This window comes from Geotrypetes seraphini, chromosome 1 (assembly GCF_902459505.1).
Source record: "Geotrypetes seraphini chromosome 1, aGeoSer1.1, whole genome shotgun sequence".
Classification (NCBI taxonomy): domain Eukaryota; kingdom Metazoa; phylum Chordata; class Amphibia; order Gymnophiona; family Dermophiidae; genus Geotrypetes; species Geotrypetes seraphini.
Window position 1 is genome coordinate 74,215,957 of NC_047084.1, and position 23,717 is coordinate 74,239,673.

The 23,717-nt window shown below is 49.0% G+C and overlaps 1 protein-coding gene across 3 annotated transcripts in view; it reads left to right on the forward strand.

The window, feature by feature from the left end:
* MTMR12 (myotubularin related protein 12) overlaps window positions 1-23,717 on the forward strand; it is a 320,826-nt gene that overhangs the window by 88,435 nt on the left and 208,674 nt on the right. For all 3 annotated transcript variants that reach the window (XM_033933370.1, XM_033933361.1, XM_033933379.1), the window contains one exon: window positions 901-1,040. In XM_033933370.1, the coding sequence (XP_033789261.1) occupies window positions 901-1,040 (140 nt within the window). The remainder of the gene's footprint in view (window positions 1-900; window positions 1,041-23,717) is intronic.

Here is a 23,717-nt window from a genome sequence, read left to right on the forward strand (position 1 = left end):
TGTTGGTCAGACGTGTGGAGGGGTCTGGGTGATGGTAGTGGGAATCAGGAGTATGAAGCAGGAGGGAGTAGGCATCTAGGAATTCCCCTTTGGAAGATATACACTGTATTCCTCTCTCACAGTGTGTCTTCCAAAAGGGAGTTACTTGATAAAGTTTGGCACAAAACAGTCTGAAGAGTCTTCCCCTAGCCACATACATTTTGGAGTTAAGAAAGATGAGTATTTAAATTCTGTTACAGCTATTTATAAATACAGTACTAAGATAATAAGAGATAATGCGACCTTAGAATTACAGGGTTCTAAGTGACAATTTTTCAGTATTTTTAACTCCGATGACTTCCGGGTTCTGTCTGACATGTAGATGTTACAACACTCACGAGGATTTATTGCAACTTAACCGTTCCTTTATTTCATAAGAAATTACATGGTTCTATGTACAGAAATTAGTCTATGCATGGGATTACAAGGTTCTAACTGCGGTACGGTTAGAACCATGTAATTCTAAGGCCATGATATGTCAGCTAAAGATCTTTTCAAAGTGCATACAGTTTATGTAGGAGACCCATGATGATCATGGTGCATTAAGTCTGCACAGCAAAGTAATGTATGCAGCAGCACCGCTGAGATCTTCTGAGCTATAAAATCATCAGAGGTTTTTGTATGAAGTTTTAACTATTCTCGTGAGGATATATTATTGAGGTGTCAGATTGAAATAGTAAGTTTACTCATAGCAGAAGTTTTGTTCTCAAGTTCCAGGACTTCCCTTGTATCTATAACCACCATGCCTTAAGAAAAAATTGTTTTGTTTTGTGCATAGTTTGATGGGTTTTTTATTGTGGCTTCTGGTTTTCTGTAGCATTTGGTGCCAAGTTTTAATAGATTTTGCTTGAATTCTGTCAGGTGAACTTTTGCTTTGTGAGGCAAGCATGGTATTAAAGTGCACACAGGATGAAGGGTCACAGCGTGGTGTCTATGGAAGGCTTGTCTGCACCAACTTCAAGATCTCCTTCCTGTGTGATGAGTCGGCCACAGATGATAATGTAAGTTGACAATACTTAAATTTTGAATACCCTTATCCTTTTGGTCTGAAAGTGTTTGCATTTGTAAATGCAAACCAATTGTATCAGAAAACATTTGAGAAGATGATTTGGAAGATACAGGAGGAATATATTAAATCTCTGTCCATTTCTTCCCCTGCGAAGGAGGCTTATATATCAAATAAATGTAAATGTATTTTCCATTCCCTCTTTCCAGACTGACCCACAGTGCTTCTTTCTTACCCTATAAGTACAACCGTGCTGTCATTAACATATAATGCCATTCCCACTCCTCCTGTATAAATATATCCCAGTCATATTTCTCTGTGAACCTTACCTTTGTGACACCACTAAATCCAAGACAGCCTTTTCCATCAGTCTCTAGATCCAGCCTTATTTTGAAAACTGTGAGCATTAGTATACACTGTTTATCCCAGGACAAGCAGGCAGGTATTCTCACTAGTGGGTGATGTCATCAGACAGAGCCCCGGTACGGACGTCTCACAAGCACGTGTTGCTTGTAGAAACTTAAAGTTTCTAGATGCCCGCACCGCGCATGCGCCGGTGCCTTCCTACCCGGAGATCCGGGCGTGTCTCCTCAGTTCTTTCTTTTCCGCGGAGCTGAGAAGTTCAACTTCTTCATGCGCTAGCTGAATTCAGTTAAATTTGCCTTCCTTGTCCGCGTTTTCGTTTTCTTTTAATTACAGTTAACAGTTCTTTTCTTTTTCAGTAAAAAAAAAAAAAAAAAAGAAGATTATTTCCTCCGGCGGGTCGAACGGGCCGGCCACGTGGCTCAGGCCCACTGGCTTCGACCTCGCGGCGGAGATTTTCCGGCCTATGTCCCGGCCAATCACCGGGTTTAAAAAGTGCAGCAAGTGCCAACGCGCGATTTCACTCACGGACCCTCACTGGCGCTGTTTGCAGTGTTTGGGCCCTGACCACATCCCGAAATCGTGCGGGCCTTGCTCTACCCTTACGGCACGCTCATTCAAGCGGCGTTGCCTACTGTGGGAATCGATGTTCAAGATGGACGCAGCTAAGGATCCCTCAGCCTCCACTTCATCTGATACCTCCCCGGTTCGGGCGAAACCGGCATCGACCCCTCCTGCATCGAGTGTGGTGAAACCGGCATCGCTCACCCCGACACCATCCACGAGCTCGACGTCGGTGCCTGCCCCGGTCTCCTCGGTTCAGGTACCTCTTCCTTCCACAGTGCCACCAATGGTCATCAAAGTGCCGAAAGCTACTAAGCAGAAGCACTCGGCCTCGAAGGAGCGCGATGTCCGTGCAGGAGGACCCCCTTTCGGTGCGGATCCCTCCTTATCGGCTTCGCTACGGTCCGTGCTGGAAGCTCAATTCGTTGAGCTCATGCAGACCATCGGACCCGGGCTCATCGCTGCCATACAGGGTGACCTCCCGGTACCGGTCCAAAGGGGCGGTCCGCCCCCTCCCCCTCCCCCACACCGTTCGACCTCGACAACCGACGAGGACGAACGGGGGAGGGCGGCGATGCCCGCGCGGCAAGCCTCGCTTACCGAGATGCCGCCATTAGAACCCATTACGCCTCCGCGCCAACATGGGACCAGACCTCCGATCGATACTCGAAGCCCTGGGCATAGTCAGGAAGAGTTCTTCCGTACTCCTTACCAGACTTGGGTAGCATCGCAAGAACCCGCATCGCAAACCCAGTTGCGATCCACTGCTTCCAGCCCTATCCACTTGGGGGCCTCGGGAGACCATGCGATGCACAGACGATCCCGATCCCCGTCCCGCCACCGAGACGGGCACCGATCGAGACACTCATCCTGGCACTCCTCACGCCATTCGGAGGTGTCACCGCAGAAAAAACTGCAACGTAGGGGATACTCCTCATCAGAGGTGTCCCCTCCGAGGGGCCCGGAGTACGAGGAGACACCGGTGCCCGATTCTCCTTGTCACTCCCCGATGTCCACGGACCTGGAGGCCTCCTCCTCCTCCAGCCCGTCCCACAGACCGACGCTGGCGGAACAATTGTCCTTCTCATCATTCCTCCGACAAATGGCGGATGATCTGGATGTGACCCTTGACACGGGCTCCCGATACTCCAAAGAGTATCTGGACACCATGCATTTACCTAACCCTCCAACGGAGTCGCTTCGGCTCCCCTTGCATAAATTACTGGACCAGACCTTCATGCAGTGCTTCGAAACGCCGTATTCCATACCGGCGATCCCCAGCAAACTCGATGCTCGATACCGCATCGTGCACCATAAAGGGTTCGAGGGCCCTCAACTCTCCCACCAATCCCTACTGGTCGAGTCCTCCCTCAAACGCTCTCATCCCTCTCAGGTCTACGCCTCTGTACCGCCGGGCCGAGAGGGGAGAACGATGGACAAATTTGGTAGAAAATTCTACCAAAACTCCATGATGGCGTCACGGGTGCTAAACTACAACTTCTTTTTCTCTTCCTATCTGGAGTTCTTCTTGCCGGTGCTCCGCAAGTTCACTCCGTTCATAGACAACCAAGCTCGATTCGAGTTCGAGGAAGTGGTAGCCTCCCTCTCCCAATTACGCCTCCAGCTGATGCAATCCTCCTTCGATGCATTCGAACTCTCGGCACGCGCCGCCGCAAGCGCGGTAGCTATGCGTCGCCTGGCATGGCTCCGTACCATCGATATGGATCCCAACCTACAGGACAGACTCGCCAACGTACCATGTGCTGGAGCTGACCTGTTCGATGAGTCTATCGAAACTGTTACCAAGAAGCTGTCGGATCATGAAAAATCCTTTCAATCCATCCTGCGGCCCAAACCCAAACCTCAACAGTCTCGACCTTCCAGGCCACCCCTGATTTACCAGCGGCGTTACATGCCCAGACAAACGCCTGCTGCGAGACAGCCTGCAAAGAGACAACCTCCCCAAAAGTCTCAGCAAAAACCTCAGCCACCGGCTGTACCTAAGGCTCCCCAGCCCTTTTGACGCCCCCCCCGGGAGCATAACCTCGGCCTCTCCCATAGGGGGCCGCCTCCATCTTTTTTACCATCGATGGGAGGCCATAACCACGGACCTATGGGTCCTCACCATCATAAGAGAAGGATACTCTCTTCAATTCCACCGGGTCCCCCCGGACCATCCTCCAAGAGAGTATCCTTCAAGCTCGACGCAGACCGCCCTTCTTCTTCAGGAAGTCCAAACCTTACTTCAGCTTCGGGCTGTCGAGCCGGTCCCGTCAGACCAATTGAACCGAGGGTTTTACTCCCGGTACTTCCTCGTCCCGAAGAAAACGGGCGACCTGCGACCCATTTTAGACCTTCGGGCCCTCAACAAGTTCCTGGTCAAAGAGAAGTTTCGCATGTTGACTTTGGCTTCTCTATACCCCCTCCTCGAGCAGAACGACTGGTTATGCTCCCTGGATCTCAAGGAGGCCTACACTCACATCCCCATTCACCCGGCCTCCCGAAAGTTCCTCAGATTTCGGGTGGGAAATCTGCACCTACAGTATCGAGTGCTACCATTCGGCCTATCTTCATCCCCCAGAGTCTTCACAAAGTGCCTGGTGGTAGTGGCCGCAGCACTCCGGGACAGGGGTCTACAGGTGTTCCCATACCTCGACGACTGGCTCATCAAGGCCCCGTCAGCCCCAGAGGTCACTTCGGCGGCCTTGGCTACAACCTACTTCCTCCAGAATTTGGGCTTCGAGATCAACTTCTCCAAGTCTCATCTGCAACCCACCCAGTCCCTCCCCTTCATCGGAGCGGTCCTGGACACCACCCGACTCCGAGCATTCCTACCTCGGCAACGCATGGAGTCTCTTCTTCATCTCTGCCAGTCGGTGTCTACTCGCCAAACCCTACCGGCGAGACAACTGATGGTGCTCCTGGGCCATATGGCCTCCACAGTACATGTGACACCCTTTGCCAGACTCCACCTCAGGATCCCCCAGTGGACCCTGGCATCACAGTGGAATCAGACATCCGATCCACTATCCAAACGCATCTTAGTCACACCTGCTCTTCGGCAGTCTCTACTTTGGTGGATGACCTCTTCGAATCTATCCAGAGGTTTGCTGATGCACTCTCCCCCCCATCAGAAGGTTCTCACAACCGATTCGTCGAATTACGCATGGGGGGCCCACCTGGAGGGTCTCCGCACCCAAGGATTCTGGACCAGTGCGGAAAGACTACACCAAATCAATCTATTGGAACTCAGAGCCATCTTCAATGCGCTCCAAGCCTTCCAACACCTACTCCACGACATGGTAATCCTCATTCGCACAGACAATCAGGCCGCCATGTATTATATCAACAAGCAAGGAGGCACGGGCTCGGCCCTCCTTTGCCAGGAAGCTCTACGAGTCTGGGACTGGGCAGTGCGCCACAACACCCTACTCAGAGCAGTATACATCCAGGGGGAGAACAACGTCTTAGCAGACAAACTAAGCCGTCTGCTACAACCGCACGAATGGACTCTCCATTCCAGCCCCCTTCACCAAATCTTCACGCAATGGGGGACGCCTCAGATAGACCTCTTCGCGGCTCCCCACAACGCCAAACTGCCTCAGTTTTGCTCCAGGATCTACACTCCTCACCGCCTCGAGGCAGATGCTTTTCTACTGAACTGGGGGAAACGATTTCTATATGCGTTCCCACCATTCCCGCTGATCCAGAAGACTCTGGTCAAGCTGAAGTTCGAACGGGCAACCATGATTCTAATAGCTCCTCGGTGGCCCAGACAACCTTGGTTCTCCCTCCTACTTCAACTCAGCAGCAGGGAACCAGTACCACTTCCAGTGTTTCCTTCACTACTTACTCAACAGCAAGGATCACTACTTCATCCCAACCTGCAGTCTCTCCACCTGACAGCTTGGTTCCTCTCAACGTAACCCCTCACCAATTCTCACAAGAAGTGAGGGAGGTCTTGGAAGCTTCCAGGAAGCCCGCCACTCGACAATGCTACTCCCAGAAATGGACCAGATTCTCCTCATGGTGCGTTTCTAAGTCAAAGGAACCTCAGCGAGCTTCCTTATCCTCCGTGCTGGACTATCTCCTACACCTATCTCAATCTGGGCTCAAGTCCACATCCATACGAGTCCACCTGAGCGCTATTGCGGCGTTCCACCAGCCCCTACAAGGGAAACCCCTCTCGGCCCATCCGGTGGTCGCCAGATTTATGAAAGGACTCTTCCATGTTAACCCTCCTCTCAAACCACCCCCAGTAGTTTGGGACCTCAATGTAGTCCTTTCCCATCTCATGAAGCCCCCGTTTGAACCACTCAACAGGGCCCCTCTGAAGTATCTCACCTGGAAAGTGCTTTTCCTTGTAGCCCTCACGTCCGCTCGCAGAGTCAGCGAACTCCAGGCATTGATGGCGGACCCACCATTCACAGTATTCCACCATGACAAGGTGGTCCTCCGCACTCACCCGAAATTCCTGCCTAAGGTGGTCTCCGAATTTCATCTCAACCAATCCATTGTACTTCCAGTATTCTTCCCTAAGCCTCATTCTCACCACGGAGAATCGGCCCTTCACACTCTAGACTGTAAACGTGCCTTGGCCTTCTACCTGGATCGCACCAAGCCACACAGAACCACTCCTCAACTCTTTGTCTCCTTCGACCCTAACAAGTTGGGAAGACCCGTATCAAAGCGCACCATCTCTAATTGGATGGCGGCTTGTATCTCTTTCTGCTATGCCCAGGCTGGATTATCACTTCCTTGTAAGGTCACAGCCCATAAGGTCAGAGCAATGGCAGCCTCAGTAGCATTCCTCAGATCAACACCAATCGAGGAAATTTGCAAGGCTGCCACCTGGTCCTCGGTTCACACATTCACCTCACATTATTGTCTGGATACCCTCTCCAGACGGGATGGACAGTTTGGCCAAACAGTATTGAAAAATTTATTCTCTTAAGCCGCCAACTCCCCCTCCATCCCACTGAGGTTAGCTTGGAGGTCACCCACTAGTGAGAATACCTGCCTGCTTGTCCTGGGATAAAGCAATGTTACTTACCGTAACAGTTGTTATCCAGGGACAGCAGGCAGCTATTCTCACGTCCCACCCACCTCCCCTGGGTTGGCTTCTCAGGCTAGCTACCTGAACTGAGGAGACACGCCCGGATCTCCGGGTAGGAAGGCACCGGCGCATGCGCGGTGCGGGCATCTAGAAACTTTAAGTTTCTACAAGCAACACGTGCTTGTGAGACGTCCGTACCGGGGCTCTGTCTGATGACATCACCCACTAGTGAGAATAGCTGCCTGCTGTCCCTGGATAACAACTGTTACGGTAAGTAACATTGCTTTTCCAGAGGTTGCCCCTTTTTCTCCATTTGTATAGAGGCATTTAAATATTTAAATTATCTGAGTATTTATACTTACCTGGAGGTTTTGATCATCAAGCCCCAACGATTTTAGTTTAAAGCCCTCTTCAGTAGATTAACTAGTCAGCTACTGAAGACACTTCTTCCCTTCTTTAATAGATGGACACCATCTCTGCTCAGCAGTCCTTGGAAAATTAACCCATAGTCCATGAAGCCAAAACATAAGAATGGCCTTGCTGGGTCAGACCAATGGTCCATCTAGCCCATTATCCAGTCTTCACAGTGGCCAATCCAGGTCACAAGTACAGTCAAACTTCGGTTTACGAGTGCACCGGTTTGCGAGTGTTTTGCAAGACGAGCAAAACATTCGCAAAATCAGTGCCTCGGAAACTGAGCTTGACTCGATTTACGAGCACCCCCCCCCACCGTGATCCAGCATTCCCCTTGCGATCCTGCATCCCCTGCCGAGCACCCAAACAGCATCCCTTACCCCGATTTGGCACCAGCACCAAGGCACAGGACATGCCGGTGCCCGAAGATTCTCCCTCTTGGCTGGGCTGCACTGGACCTTGAGCATTTGCACATGCTCAAGGCCTTCTGGTCTTGCTTTCTCCGAGATTCTTGGGGGGGATGCCAGATCGCGGCGGGGGGGGGGTGCGTTCGCTGGCGGGGGGGTGTGCGATGGCAGTTTTCGGGGGGTGGGTATGGAGCAGCGCCAGTGGCCTCGAGGGGGGGGGAACAAATCAAGCGAGTTTCCATTTATTCCTATGGGGAAACTCACTTTGATATATGAGCAATTTTGGTTTACGAGCATAATTCGCTCCAGGAGCATACTTCTGGAGCGAATTATGCTCATAAACCAATGTTCCACGGTACTTGGCAAAAACCCAGATAGTAGTAACATTCCAGGGCAAGCAGTGGCTTCCCCATGTCTTCCTCAATAGCAGACAATGAACTTTTCCTCCATGAATGTGTCCAAACCTTTTTTAAACCAGTTACATTAACCATTCTTTCTACATCCTCTGGCAGCATATTCCAGAGCTTATCTATTCTCTGAGTGAAAAAATATTTCATCCTATTGGTTTTAAAAGAATTTCCTTCTAACTTTGTGTATCCCCTAGTCCAGCGATGGCGAACCTATGGCACGCGTGCCAACTGTGGCACGCGAAGGCCTTGCAGCTGGCACGCGCAGGGCCGCCATCAGGGCAGTACTACCAGGGGGTGCACAGGAGAGAGAGCTGAACGGGGACGATGGGGGACCCGTGGGGTTAAATATAACTCGAGCCGCGAGGCTCGTCTTCTACTCCGACTGCCCTGCCGCTCACACAGCCGATCGGAAATCTTCCCCGATGTCAGCGCTGACGTCGGAGGGAGGGCTTAAGCAAAGCCCGCCCTCCGACGTCAGCGCTGAAGTCGGGGAAGATTTCCGATCGGCTATGTGTGCGCGGCGGGACAGGCAGGAAACAGAAGACAAGCCTACGCGGCTCGAGCTACATTTTGCTGAGAAAGTTGCTAAAATGGGCTGGGAGACAAACGGGGAACACAAAAGGGGGAGGGAGTGCGTTTTGGACACAAAGCATGAACTTGGGAGAAAGGAAGGGAGGGAAAGAGATGCTGAGGTGGGGGAGGGAATGGGTTTTTGCACACAGAAGGCATGGACTTGGGAGAGAGGAAGGGAGGGAAATAGATGCTGAGGTGGGGGAGGGAATGGGTTTTTGTACACAGAAGGCATGGACTTGGGAGAGAGGAAGGGAGGGAAAGAGATGCTGAGGTGGGGGAGGGAATGGGTTTTTGGACACAGAAGGCATGGACTTGGGAGAGAGGAAGGGAGGGAAATAGATGCTGAGGTGGGGGAGGGAATGGGTTTTTGGACAAGGCATGGACTTGGGAGAGAGGAAAGGAGGGAAAGAGATGCTGAGATGGGGGAGGGAATGTGTTTTTGGACACAGAAGGCATGGACTTGAGAGAGAGGAAGGGAGGGAAAGAGATGCTGAGGTGGGGGAGGGAATGGGTTTTTAGACACAGAAGGCAAGGACTTGGGAGAGAGGAAGGGAGGGAAAGAGATGGTTGTGTACACGGGGAATAGAAGAAAGGAGAATTTTTGGTCATAGGGAGGGAGTGAGGTACAGACAGTGGCATACCAAGGTGGGGGTGGGGCGGTCTTCCCCGGTTTTACGCCCCAAGGGGGTGCACAGCTGGCCACCCTCCAGTGTTCTCCCTAGGCTGGCAAATGCGTCTCTTTAGCCACTTGAGTGCCACCGCCGCCATTGGGAACAGGCCGGTGCCAAGTTCTCCCTGCTTTTCCCTGTGGGGCCGACCAACTCTCGCCACCCGCGTCAATTCTGATGTCGGAGAGGACGTTCTGGGCCAGCCAATCGCTGCCTGGCTGGCCCAGAATGTCCTCTCCGATGTTAGAATTGACGTCGAGTGGCGAGAGTTGGTTTGCCCCGTGGGGAAGAGAAGCAGGGCGAACTTGGCGCTGGCCTGTTCCCGATAGCGGCAGTGGCAGCCTATTCCCCAGTGGCGGTGGCAGCATTTTCCCAATGGTGGTGGCATAGGGGAGGGCAAGGAGAAAGAAAGAAAGGGGGGGACAGGGAGCCAAAAAAAAAAAAAAGAAAGAGGTCTGGGTGAAATAAAGAAAAATGGGGCACGGAGAGAGAGAGAAAGACAGACATACAGAATGAAAGGGGGTATGGAGAGAGAGAAAAAGAAAGAAGGGGGCAGGGTGAAACAAAGAAAAAGTTTGGGGAGGGAATGAGGTCTGGAGGAGAGAAAGCATACAGGAGGCTGAAAAAAGGGAAGAAATATTGGATGCACAATCAGAAGAATAAAGTGCAACCAGAGACTGATGAAATTACCAAAGTTAGGAAAATGATTTTATTTTCAATTTAGTGATCAAAATGTGACCGTTTTGAGAATTTATATATGCTGTCTATATTTTGCACTATGGCCCCCTTTTACTAAACCGCAATAGCGTTTTTTAGCGCAGAGAGCCTATGAGCTTCAAGAGCAGCGAGGGGCATTCAGCGCAGGTCTCTGCGCTAAAAACCGCTATCGCGGTTTAGTAAAAAGGGAGGGGGAATATTTGTCTATTTTTGTATAGTTGTTATTGAGGTGACATTGCATAAAGTCATCTGCCTTGACCTCTTTGAAAACCCGTGGAATATAAATAATTAACTTTTTCTCTGCGTACAGCGTGCTTTGTGTTTTTAAAATTTTATTTTTGGTAGATCATTTTGACTTGGCCACAAAGGTAAGGGGGAGGGAGGGGAGCTGCTGAAAGAGTCTACCTTGACGTGGTTGCAGGCTTACAAATCTTTTGGTCAAAGAGTGTGGCGACAGAGAAAAGTATGTGTGTATTTGGCCCATGAATGAAATCATTAAAACATTATAAATTGCCAATAAATTGAAATGAAAACCAAAGGATTGTGAATCAAATTGATTCTCTGACAATACAAAGATTCCAACCTTTAAAAATGATGTTACATAGTTCAGGCAACTTTATAAAGAGTTTTTAGATACTAAAATCTTGTTATTAAGATTTAATTGACGTGCTGGCACTTTGAGAAAATTCTTTGGTTTTGTGCGGCAGTTTGGGCACTCGGGCTCAAAAAGGTTAGCCTTCACTGCCCTAGCCTATGTAATTTTTGATGGAGTAAAAAATCAATCCACTTGTACCTGTTAACACCATTCAGGATTTTGTAGACTTCAATATCATCTCCCCTCAGCTGTCTGTTTTCCAAGCTGAAGAGCCTTAACCTCTTTAGTCTTTCCTCATATGAGAGGAATTCCATCCCCTATATCAGGGGTGCCCACGCTTTTTTGGCTTGCGAGCTACTTCTAAAATGACCAAGTCAAAATGATCCACCAACAATAAAATTTAAAAAAACACAAAGCACTGTACGCAGAGAAAATGTTAATTATCATTTGTATTCAGGGGGTTTTCAGAGGTCAATGCAGATGACTTTAAAATGTCACCTCAGTAACAACTATACAAAAATAGACAAATATACCCCCTCCCCTTTTACTAAACCGTGATAGCGGTTTTTAGCGTAGGGAGCTGCGCTGAATGCCCCTCGCAGCTCCCGATTCTAAAAACCACTATCGCGGTTTAGTAAAAGGGGGCCATAGTGCAAAATATAGACAGCAGATATAAATTCTCAAAACGGACATATTTTGATCACTAAATTGAAAATAAAATCATTTTTCCTACCTTTGTTGTCTGGTGATTTCATGAGCCTCTAGTTGCACTTCCTTCTTCTATAAATCCAATATTTCTTTCTTTCTGTCTGTCTTTCTTTCTTTCTGCCCCCTCTCTTTTTCTTTCTGTCTCTCTCCCTGCCCCCTCTTTATTTCTGTCTTTCTCTCTCTCCCTGTCCCCTTCTTTATTTCTTTATTTCTCTCTCTCTCCCCCTGCCCCCCCCCCCAAGCCATCGCTCCGATTTCTCCACTTCCCCGATTCTTTCTCTCTCCCTGCCACCACCACGCCGATTTCTCCCTGCTTCCCAGAGCCAGGCCTGGCACGGACAAGCACTGGGCCCACAAGCCTTCACCTCCGACACCAATTCAGATGTCGGAGAGGAAGTTCCAGGTCAGCTAGGCAGTGTTTGGCTGGCCCAGAACTTCCTCTCCAACGTCAAAATTGATGTTGGAGGTGAAGTCTTGTGTGTCCAGCGCTTGTACAAGACTGGCCTTGCTAGGGGAGGTAGGAAGAGCAAGATCGCAAAGGCAATGCAATCAACTCGCGTTGCCTTTGCAATCTACTGGTTGATCGCGATTGACCATTTGGGTACCCCTGCCCTATATCATCTTGGTCGCTATTTTTTGAACCTTTTCTAGCATGTCTTTATCTTTCTTGAGATTAGGAGACTAGAATTGAACACAATACTCCAGTTGTTTAGAAACATATATATATATAAACAAACACAAGGGGATGCTGCCTTGAAACTTACAAGTTATTTTGTTTCTTTCATATTTCATATCATTGAAATGAAAAGTGTGGAATGACTTGTAAGTTTCATGACTTCACATCATTCTCATCTTGGTTGGGCTAAGAACTTTTCAGCAGTCCTTATATAAATATAAATCCATGGACTGGAAACAGGTTACTGTGTTAGCTTGAACCTTTGGTCTGACCCATTACAGCAACTTGTATATTATGAAAATAACAAAAACCAAAAATGAAATGAAAAAAATGAAAACTTGTCAGGCTGAGTTAATACTGATATAGGAGAACAGACTGGACATTGGTCTGCTATATTTATTCCTTTTTTTATTCTTTATTCATTTTTCAAAACTTACAATAAGTGTAACAGCATATATAACATTTTAAACTCAGATACAACACTTAATATTCTGTTAAAATCCCTCCTCCCCCCAAATCAATAACATTCTTTAAATTCAAAAAAACCTACCATAATCTCCATTCCTATATACCTTACTTTAATAATCAAACCAAAAAACATTTCCCCCCCCACCTTGGACATGCATATTTAAGGGGAAAAATAATACAATATTTTTCAGTTAATGGCTCCCAAATATCCTGAAAATTCCCCTGCTGTGTGGTTATTGTCCTTTCCATTTTATAAATGTGACATAAAGAGTTCCACCAGAAACTGTAATTCAGTCTCTCCCAGTTTTTCCAGTTACTCATAATCTTTTGTATGGCAACCCCTGTCATAATAAGTAGAAGCCTGTTATTATTAGATGATATGTGGCTCTTAGCCCTCATTGACAAGCTAAACAGTACAGTATCATACGATAATGCCACCAGATTTTCCAACAAACAATTTATTTGACCCCATATTGATTTCCAAAAAGCAAGAATCAATGGACAATAGAATAACAAATGATCTAATGTCCCAGCTTCAAGAAGACAGTGCCAGCATCTATTTGACTTAGAACTATTTAACTTCTGTAAACGAACTGGGGTCCAAAATGCTCTATGTAAGAAAAAAAACCAAGTTTGTCTCATAGATTCAGACACTGTACAACTCATCCTCCAAGCCCAAATTCATGGCCATTGAGACGCAGTAATTTGGTGCTTAATCTCAATGCTCCAAATGTCTCTTAGACCTGTTTTCGGTTTCTTATTTAAAAATCCAGATATTAATTTATACCACTGGGTGGCCTGGTGTCCCAGGAAATCCACTTGAAAACATAAGAGCAGCAGACTATACTAACTACTAAGATTTTTCCATACAAGGAACCCTACCTGAATGGCTTGCTTCAATTGCAACCATCTATAATTTTTTTTTATTAAGACCAAATTTGTGTTGCACTTGTGAAAAATCAAGCAGCTTACCATCAGAAATAACATCATCTAAAGTACGAATAATTGAAAAACAAAGATTCTGTACATGTTGGCTGCTTTTTTTTTGTATTGTTTTTGTTTGACCAAGTAGACTTTTTATTGCATTGATGACTGTTTGATAGTGGGTGCAGACCTTTAATGCTTCCCTGAGACCAGAGGTAGATTGCTCTGGTGTTGCCTCTCTAGTAGACTTTAGGACAACTAAGTTTTACATGTCTTGACTGATGAATTGAGGTTATTTGACTCTTGACAAGAGTAATACCCTAAGGTGTGTGATTACATTTTTTACTCTTACTCTCATGGGACATACACTTGCGTAGATTATATATTTTTGGATAGGACACTAGATATCTTTCTACTGTATAAATTACTATTTCAGATCATGCCCTGTGAAGATTCCAGATTTTAGAGAAGGAGAGAGGAAAATGTTGCTCGCTTTTTACTTCTAGATAAGTCTTATGGGAAAAGAACATCTGGATCTTAATTTATTGTGACAGGCAAACACCTGTCAGGTCTAAAAGCCATGCTGTAATGCCAGCATTCTCTAAAATAAAGCCTTTGTACCAAGCAGGAAACCAGGTTTTAACCCAGCTAAAAAGAAAGGAGATTCATCAACTAGGAATTCAGGCAGGGAGGGCTCCTAAAATACAGACTAGCCACTATTATTCCATTCCCTGCTCTAGGGAGAACCAGAGAATCAATAAGAGGTGGGTGAAGTCTGCCTCAGGAAGCTGCAGTCAGGTATGTCTCAGGCAGCCCGGCTGCAGGTAAATAAATTAACCCCAGCTGACTCTAACAGGGAGATCACAGCAGGGCACACAGCCCCAAGCTCAACAGCTTTCCCAAGCAACGTAATTTCTTACCAGGCAGGCAAGGACAAGCAGGGAATCAACAGACAGCTAAGTACTGTGCATTGCCATTTGAGACTTTGTCTGAAGGGTATGAATATTTATCCCAGGACAAGCAGGAAGCATATTCTCTACATGTGGGTGATGTCATCAACGGAGCTCCCTAGTGGACGTTCTCGCAAGCAGACTTGATTGAAGATCTTCAAGCTTGCGCGTGTGCCTTCCCGCCTGACTCGGGGCATGCGTCTCCTCAGCGTGGCCTCAGTTCTATGTTTTCCGCGGAGCCAAAGGCCTGCTCCTTTGCTCTGCGCGATTTCATAGTGCCTCTTGCACCGCGGCTTGCTTTATTATTTTCGGGTAAGTCGCTGTGCAGTGTGTCTTTTCTTTCTAAAAAAACCTTTTTAACTTTCATATCTCTTTTTCGACCGGGCTGCCGGTTTTTGTCAGGCCGCCAGGCCTCGCGGGGCCGCAGCTGTATTTTTTCCTATGTCCTGGCCTCTGTCCGGGTTTAAGTGCAACCGGGTGATCTCTATCACCAACCCCCATCGTGTGGAGTGCCTTGGTGCTGATCACCGCGCCAAGTCTTGCCCGCGTTATGCGATTCTTCAACCGTGGGCCCTTCGGTGTGTGGCCAATATCCTGCAACTCATTGGCCCTATGGAGACTGAAGGCACAGCCTCGGCCTTGACATCGGCCCCGCCGGTTGGTGCTTCGGCTTCGAAATCCTCTACCTCGATGAAGTCGCCCTCATTCTCGAAGGCCTCGACCTCGGCTCCACCTGCTGCCCCGGCCTCGAGTAAGTCTCCTCTTCCCTCCTCAGGTGTGCCAGCAAAGAAGCCTCCCTTGGAGTTTCATGCGAGTTCCGCTTCTTCGGCCTCTTCGAGACCTCATGCTAAACGTGCCTCCTCACGTCGCGAATACTCTTCCTCGAGGTCGCCCCCGAAGGAGCGCGCTGTTGCATCCCAGACCCAGCCTCCTCTGGTCTCGGTGCCTATGTTTGAGGACATGCTTAAGGCTATCCTTACTACGCAGATTTCCTCGGTTCTGGATCAATTGACCCCGTTCTCAACCCAACCCCAGCCTGAGCGTTCTTCTGAGGTTCCTCCAGGCTCGTCTCGCTGATTGCCTTCGAGCAATTCTTCTTCCCCGGATTCAAGGCATGTGCCTTTCCGGGTGGCCCGGGTGGGCCCTCGATTGAGGGCTTCCGCACCTTCGAGGCTTGTACCTTCGAAACTGCAACGGACTTCCCTTCCTCACCGGGGCTGCTCCCCGATCGAAAGGCCCATGGGGCCTATCCGGGCATCTGCCCCACATACGTTTGGTGCGAGCTCTTGCTTGTCTCCTTCCCTGCCCCTTTCTTCGGGGCAGGGGGTTTCCGGATCGAGGTTCCCTTCTTCACCGCCCTTGGGGGAATTGACTTTCCCACCGACTCTTCTGAAGCTTCGGGTGGTGATGCTTCGGACACCGGGGTCCTCCCCAAGTCATCTCCGATGGAGCCGTTCTTCGACACCTCCGGGGGCAGTTCAGCAGGGCATCCTTGGTGTCCCGATCTCGGGACTCAGAAGCACCTGCATATTATTCGAGGGAAGTTTCTCCCTCTTTCTCTGCTGCTACGAGGTCTTGATCTTCCTCGCCTCTTGAGGATCCTTCCTCTTCTAAAGCCTCCTTCTTTACCCGATTTGTCTCAGACATGGGGAAGGCGCTGCAGCTGGATCTCCAGTCCGACTCCTGGTATACTTGGGTATATTTGGCGGAGATTGGGCTCCCGAATCCGCCCCATGAGGTGTTGCATTTGCCTCTACATCAAGTGCTCCAGCAGACGTTTCTCCAGAATTTGGAAACTCCGTATGCAGTCACAGCCATTCCTTCCAAGATGGAGTTCCGTTACCAGACGGTTCCAGTTAAGGGGTTTGAGAATCCGCATCTTTCCCATCAGTCCCTGGTGGGGGAGTCTTCCTTAAAGAAGTCAAACCCCTCCAAGGTCTACGCTGCTATCTCTCTGAGCAGGGAAGGGCGTACCATGGACAAGTTTGGTCGCTGTTTTTACCAGAACTCCATGATGGCTAACCGAGTTCTCAATTATAATTTTACCTTCACGTCCTATCTCAGATTCTGTGTGGACACCCTCCAACTGTTTCAGTCGGACATGCCTGCTCCTCGTCAGCAGGAGTTCCGTCTTCTCCAGGAGACCCTTTCTCAACTTCGTCTCTATACGTTTCAAGCGGCTTACGACGCTTTTGAGTTGTCCTCGAGAGTCATGACCTTTGCGGTCGCCATGCGTCGCCTGGCCTGGCTCCGGATAGTGGACATGGACCCCAACCTCCAGGATCGTCTAGCGAACCTCCCTTGTGTGGGGAATGAGCTGTTTGATGACTATTGAAGCTGCCACTAAACGCCTTTCTGAGCATGAGTGGTCTTTCGCCTCCCTGGTGAGGCTCAAACCGAAAACTCCTCCTGCTCGACCGTACAAGATTTCTCTGAAGCGATACCTGCAGAAATCTACTCCTGTGTTTTCTCGCCCGCCTCCGAGGTGATCCCAGCAGCAGCTGCGTCCCCCTAAAGCCCAACCGCCTGCTCCAGCGAAAGTTGGGCTGTTTGTTTTTTTTTGACAATTCCAGTCTGAACCTGCCAACTCCCTTTCTTCTGGAGCCTTCCCCCCTTTCCATTGGGGGTCATCTCTGTCATTTCTATCCTCAGTGGGAGAAACTTACCACAGACCTTTGGGTGCTTTCCATTGTCCGGGATGGGTACTCGCTTCACTTCAGTCGCGTACCCCCGGACCTTCCACCAAGAGAGTTTCCTTCTTCAAGGTCGCAACTTCCCCTTCTTCTGCGGGAAGCTCAGGCCCTCCTTCGCCTCCGGGCGGTCGAGGAGGTTCCTCAGGATCAGCTCAATACGGGGTTTTATTCCCGGTATTTTCTGGTCCCCAAGAAGACGGGATACTTGCGCCCTATTCTGGACCTCAGAGCCCTGAACAAGTTTGTAGTCCGAGAAAAGTTCAGGATGCTCACTCTCCCCATGTTGAACCCCCTGCTGGACAAGGGGGGACTGGCTGTGCTCGTTGGACCTCAAGGAGGCCTACACGCACATCTTGATTCACCCGGCTTCTCGCCAGTATCTGAGATTCCGGGTGGGGGTTCTCCACCTCCAATATCGTATTCTTCCCTTCAGCCTTGCAGCCTCTCCAAGGGTTTTCATGAAGTTCCTGGCCGTGGTGGCAACTGCCCTGTGTCTGTGGGGGCTGCAGGTTTTTCCTTACCTCGACGATTGGCTGATCAAAGCGTCATCTCGTCAGGTGGTCTTGGTGGTGAAGAATCAGACTGGTGAACTTTTCCAAGTCCCAGCTGTGTCCGTCCCAGTCCCTCGAGTTTATCGGGGCGGTGCTGGACACTCTTCGCCTTCGCTCCTTCTTGCCTCGTCAGAGACCCTTATCCATCTTTTGTCGGAAGGTGTCTCTCCCGCCCTCGGTCTTATGTTGGTCCTATTGGGCCACATGGCCACCACGGTTCACGTGACTCCTTTTGCCAGACTTCACCTCCGCATATCTCAGTGTACTCTGGCATCTCAGTGGAACCAGGATCGGGATCCTGTGGCTTGACACATTGTCATGACTCCTTTGTTGAAGCAGTCTCTCCGCTGGTGGATGCTCTCTTCCAATCTTTCCAGAGGTTTTCTGTTTCATGCTCCTCCCCCGCAGAAAATTCTCAGGACAAACTCGTCAGCCTATGCTTGGGGGCTCATCTGGACGGTCTTCGAACCCAGGGGCTTTGGTCCACTGCGGACCGTCTCTGCCACATCAAATTGCTGGAGCTTCGAGCGGTTTTCAACACTCTGAAGGCTTTCCGTCATCTGATCCGAAACTGTGTGGTGCTGATTCGCACGGACAACCAGGTCTCCATGTATTATATCGACAAACAGGGAGGCACGGGATCTCTGTCCCTGTGTCAGGAAGCAATTCGGCTCTGACATTGGGCGATCCGCCACAACATTTTTCCTCGTGCGGCCTACATTCAGGGCCAGCGGAACTGCCTAGCCAACAAGTTGAGCCGCCTTCTGCAGCCTCATGATTGGTCAATCCATTCCTTGACTCTGCGTCAGGTGTTTGCGCAGTGGGGGACTCCAGAGATCGACCTGTTCGCGTCCCTCCACAATCTCAAGTTGCCTCGTTTGTGCTCCAGGGTTTACATCCACCACTGGTTCAAGGCGGATGCTTTCCTCCTGGATTCGACGAACCTGTTTCTATACGCATTCCCTCCATTCCCTCTGATTCTAAAGACTCTCGTCATGCTCAAGTCCACTCACGACACCGTGATTCTGATTGCTCCTCGGTGGCCCCGTCAACCGTGGTTCTCTCTTCTGCTGCAACTCAGTTCCAGGGAGCCTCTTCTTCTGTCTGTTTTTCCTTCACTACTTACGCAGAGTCGGGAATCTCTGCTCCATACCAACCTGCAGTCTCTACACTTAACAGCTTGGTTCCTTGAGACTTGATGGCCTCTTATCCCAGGACAAGCAGGCAGGTATTCTCATATATGGGTGACGTCATCTGACGGAGCCCCGATGCGGACGCCTCACAAGCAGACTTGCTTGAAGAAACTAGAAGTTTCGAGTCGCCCGCGCATGTGCGAGTGCCTTCCCGCCCAGCACAGGGCGCGTCTCCTCAGTTCTTAGTTTTCCACGGAGCCGAGAATCTGTCTTTGACTCTCTGCATTCAACTTTGTTCACTTTTGCCTTCTCTCAACTGCGATTGGTGTATTTTTGTCACAAATCGCTGTTTTATTTTGTTTATTTACTTTTATTAGTTAAAAAAAATAAATAAATTTTTTTCGACTACTGTCCTTTCCCCGAGATGGGCCGCTCGGCCGCAGCCCATGAGCTTTGACCTTGCAGCAGCTGTTTTTTGGCCTATCTCCCGGCCTCCTCCAGGCTTTAAGAAATGTAGCAGGTGTCGGCACGCGATCTCAATCACAGACTCTCATAGACGCTGCCTCAAGTGCCTTGGGTCTTCACATCATCCCAGGTCGTGCCTGCCTTGCCAAACACTTCAGCCTCGTGCTTTTAAGCGTCGTTGCATTCAGGTGGACAAGCTCTTCGAGATGGAGTCTTCGACTGATCCCTCGACTTCGAAGGCGTCTTCAGCCTCGACTTCCATCGAGCCTTTTTCCGCACCTCCTGCTTCTATCTCGAGCCTCATCAAACCTTCATTGTTTGCAGCGGCTCTTGCTTCGACGTCATCTGCTGTATCTTCTCCTGTTTCCTCAGGTCAGATAGCTCAGCAGTCAGTTCCGCCGGTGGTGATTAAAGTGTCTAAGACTCCTAAGTTGAAGCACATTCATGCAACCTCGAAGGAACCTCCAGCCAAGGCAGGTGTTCCGGTTTCAGATGCAGTCCCAACCTTGCCAGCTTCTTTCCAGACCATCTTAGAGAAGCAGTTTCTTCAGTACCTCACTATTATGGGTCCTAAACTGCTTCCTATTATCCTGCCTGGGCATTCAGCAGACTCCTGCGAGGTCGAGCCGCTTCCTATGTCCCAGTCGGAGTCACACTCTTTGCAGGGAACAGAGTCTCTGCGAGTGTCTGGTCTGCCTCCAAAGCACGAAAGGCAAGGAGTAGATTCTTTGCAAGTGCCTCGACGAGAATCCTCACACTCTCAGCAAGGAGCAGAGTCTTTGCGAGTGCATCGAGGTTCCTCTTCCAAGCCTCTGGAGCTTCGATCTACAGCCTCTAGTCCTATTCATACAATGGCATTGGCTGCTCCCATCTCTGAGGCAAAATTTCGATCCTCGAGATCTGGTTCTAGACACAGTTCTCACCATTGTTCGAGGCCTTCTTCAAGGCATTCTTCCAGGCATCGTTCTTCGCAGGATATACCATCTTCCTCGAAGCCTCGCTCTACTCCACCCTCAACTAGACCACTGACTCCTCATTCCAGGTCTCCGATGCCGGACCTCGAGGATATTCCGGCCTCGATTGCTTCGTCCAAATCACCGGGTTCCTATGAGACTTTTTTCCATGATGAAGCTTCTTCTTCGACATGTGCTGCCTCGACGTCTTCGAGTCCCTCTCGAGACAAGGCATCGCCAGATCAGTTAACTTTTTCATCTTTTCTCCGACAGATTTGCTGTGGACTTGGATGTGAAATTGGACACTGGCTCTAAATATTCTAAGGAATATCTCGAAGTCATGCGTCTTCCTCAGCCTCCGGCGGAGTGTCTCAAGCTTCCTCTTAACAAGCTTTTGGACTAGACTTTTGCTCGATGCATGGAGACCCCCCTTTTCCATTCCAGCAGTACTTGGAAAATTGGACTCGAGGTATAAAACGGTGCATCGCAAGGGATTTGACAACTCAGTTATCTCATCAGTCCCTGCTAGTTGAATCTTCCTTGAAGAGATCCCATTCTTCCAAGGTCTATGCCATAGTCCCCCCTGGTCGGGAGGGAAAAACTATGGACAAATTTGGATGTCGCATTTACCAGAATGCTATATCTTCTAGAGCAGTGTTCTTCAACCTTTTTACACCTATGGACCGGCGGAAATAAAATAATTATTTCGTGGACCGGCAAACTAATAAGACTGAAATTTTTAAAAACCCCATTGCCGCCCTGTCCCCGCGAGCTCAGTCCTGTTAACTATTTGATCCCATCCGCACAAGCCTCAAATAGTTATGATTTTATATTGAACATATTTTATTAAAGTATAAAAAGAAACAATATTCTGTACAATTGTCATTTTATAAATATAAATAATACAGGGAAATATAAATAATAGAATTGTCATTTTATAAATATAAATAATACAGGGAAACCCCCGTCTCCCCTCCCCTTCACATATATCCCCTCTACTATCAAGAAAACTGAATAAGCCAAATTATTACAGAATGCTACACAAATATCATGCTAACAGAATACCGCAGTCACACATGGCAGGAATGGTGTTAGGGGGAGTGCAACTAGGGCAACTGCCTCCTGGTCAGAGAGAGCCCTAAGCCAGCTGGAAGCTAAAGACGCACTGCCTGGGCTTTGCACTCCCCAGTTATGTCTAACATCAGCTCTAGCAGGATACATATTTTAAATCTGATATATTCTAATCACAAGATAGAAATAAAATTATTTTTTTCTACCTTTTGTCATCTCTGGTTTCTGCTTTCATCGTCTTTTCACTCTCTTCCATCCAGCGTCTGCCCTCTGTCTCTTCTATCCAGCATCTGCCTCTTCCATCCACTGTCTGCCCTCACCCTTCCCCCTCCCATATGGTATCTGCGTTCTTTCTATGCCCCTCTCTCCTACACCAGATCTAGCATCTTTGTCCCTCTTTCCTTATTTTTCATCTGATCCCCCTTCCCAGCATCAATCTCTCTCTACCTTGTATTCCTCTGTCTCTCCCCTTTCCCTCATCTGATCTCTCCATTCCATTCTGACTCCTTCCCCTCCTCTAATCTCCTTGCCAGCTGTTTCCTTCCAATGTTCCTCCTCCCTGTCCAGCAGTACCTTCTCCCTTTCTTCCTCCCCTTATCCAACAGTAATTCTTGTCCCTTCCCTTTCCCTTCTCCCCTGTCAGCAGTATCCCCTTCGCCTCCCTTGTCCAGGAGTACCCCTTCTCCCTTTCCTCTTCCCATTATCCAACAGTAACTCTCGTCCCTTACCTTTCCCTTCTCCCCTGTCAGCAGTAGCCTCTTCCCCTGCCTTGTCCAGGAGTACCCCTTCTCCCTTCCCTCCTTCCCTCTCCAGCAAATGTTCCCTCTATGTAGGCTAGCAGCAGCTTTGTGTGCTTTTAACTTCGGCACACAGCTGCCCCTAAGCAGTAATTTAGCGTGGTTTCATGAGGCAGCCTCGGGGCCTTTGGTAGGCCGGCCTACTTCGATGATGCGATGTGGGCCGGCCTACGAAAGGCCCCAAGACTGCCTCATGAAACCACGCTAAAATACTGCCTAGGGGCAGCTGTGTGCCAAAGTTAAAAGCACACAGACCTGCCGCTGCTTTTCTGGGGGTGCGGAGACATACGCGGCAGGAGTCCATGGTGGCAGGCAGGAGTGCCGGCATAGCGACGGCAACAGGAAGTTGCACGTCAGCTGACGCCGGCACCTTTTGCTGCGGCGGGGTCCTGAATCCTTCGCGGACCGGCAAGATTTTTTTGCGGACCGGCGGTTGAAGAACTGTGTTCTAGAGTCCTTAATTATAATTTTTATTTCATTACTTATTTTGAATTTCTTCTTTCGCTTCTGCCGAAGTTTTTGACTTATATGAATAATCGCATGCATTTTGAGTTTCAATAAGTAATTGCTTCTTTTTCTCAGCTACATCTCCAACTCCTGCAATCATCTTATGATGCCTTTGAGTTATCTGCCTGAGCGGCTGCTTGCTCTGTGGCTATGCTTCGTCTTGCATGGCTTCGTACTATTGACATGGACCTTAACCTTCAAGACCGACTGGCTAATGTTCCTTGTCAGGGCAACGACCTCTTTGATGAGTCCATCGAGGCAACCACTAAAAAATTATCTGACCATGAAAAATCATTTGCTTCCATTGTCAGACCTAAACCAAAGCCAGCTCCTGCTAAGCCTGCACGCCCTGCTGTCATCTATCAAAGGCGTTTCGCTCCAAAGCCGGCTCCTTACACTCGCCCTCCTCTGAAAAAAACAGCCACCTCAGAAGCAACAGAAATCTCAACCTTCTACTGCACCTAAGACTTCTCAGCCTTTTTGACTGTTTACACCAGAGCATAACCTCCACCGTTCTGTCTCTGTCTCCTTTTCCCCCTATAGGAGGTCGTCTCCATCATTTTTACAACAGATGGACACTAATAACATCCGACCTTTGGGTGCTTACCATCATCAGAGAAGGATACTCTCTTCATTTCATTCAGGTTCCTCCAGTGCTTCCTCCAAGAGAGTATCCTTCCAATCCATCCCAGACCGCCCTTCTTCTTCAGGAAGCTCAAGCTCTGCTTCGTCTCCATGCCATCGAACCAGTTCCGTTGGAACAGCAGAGCAGGGGGTTTTACTCCCGTTACTTTCTTGTTCCGAAGATCCATTCTGGATCTCAGTGCTCTCAACAAATTTCTAGTCAAAGAAAAGTTTTGAATGTTGTCCCTGGCATCCCTTTATCCCCTCCTCGAGCAGAACGACTGGTTATGCTCTCTGGATCTCAAGGAGGCCTACACTCATATTCCCATCCATACGGCCTCCCGTCAATATCTCAGATTTCGGGTGGGAAATCTGCATTACCAAT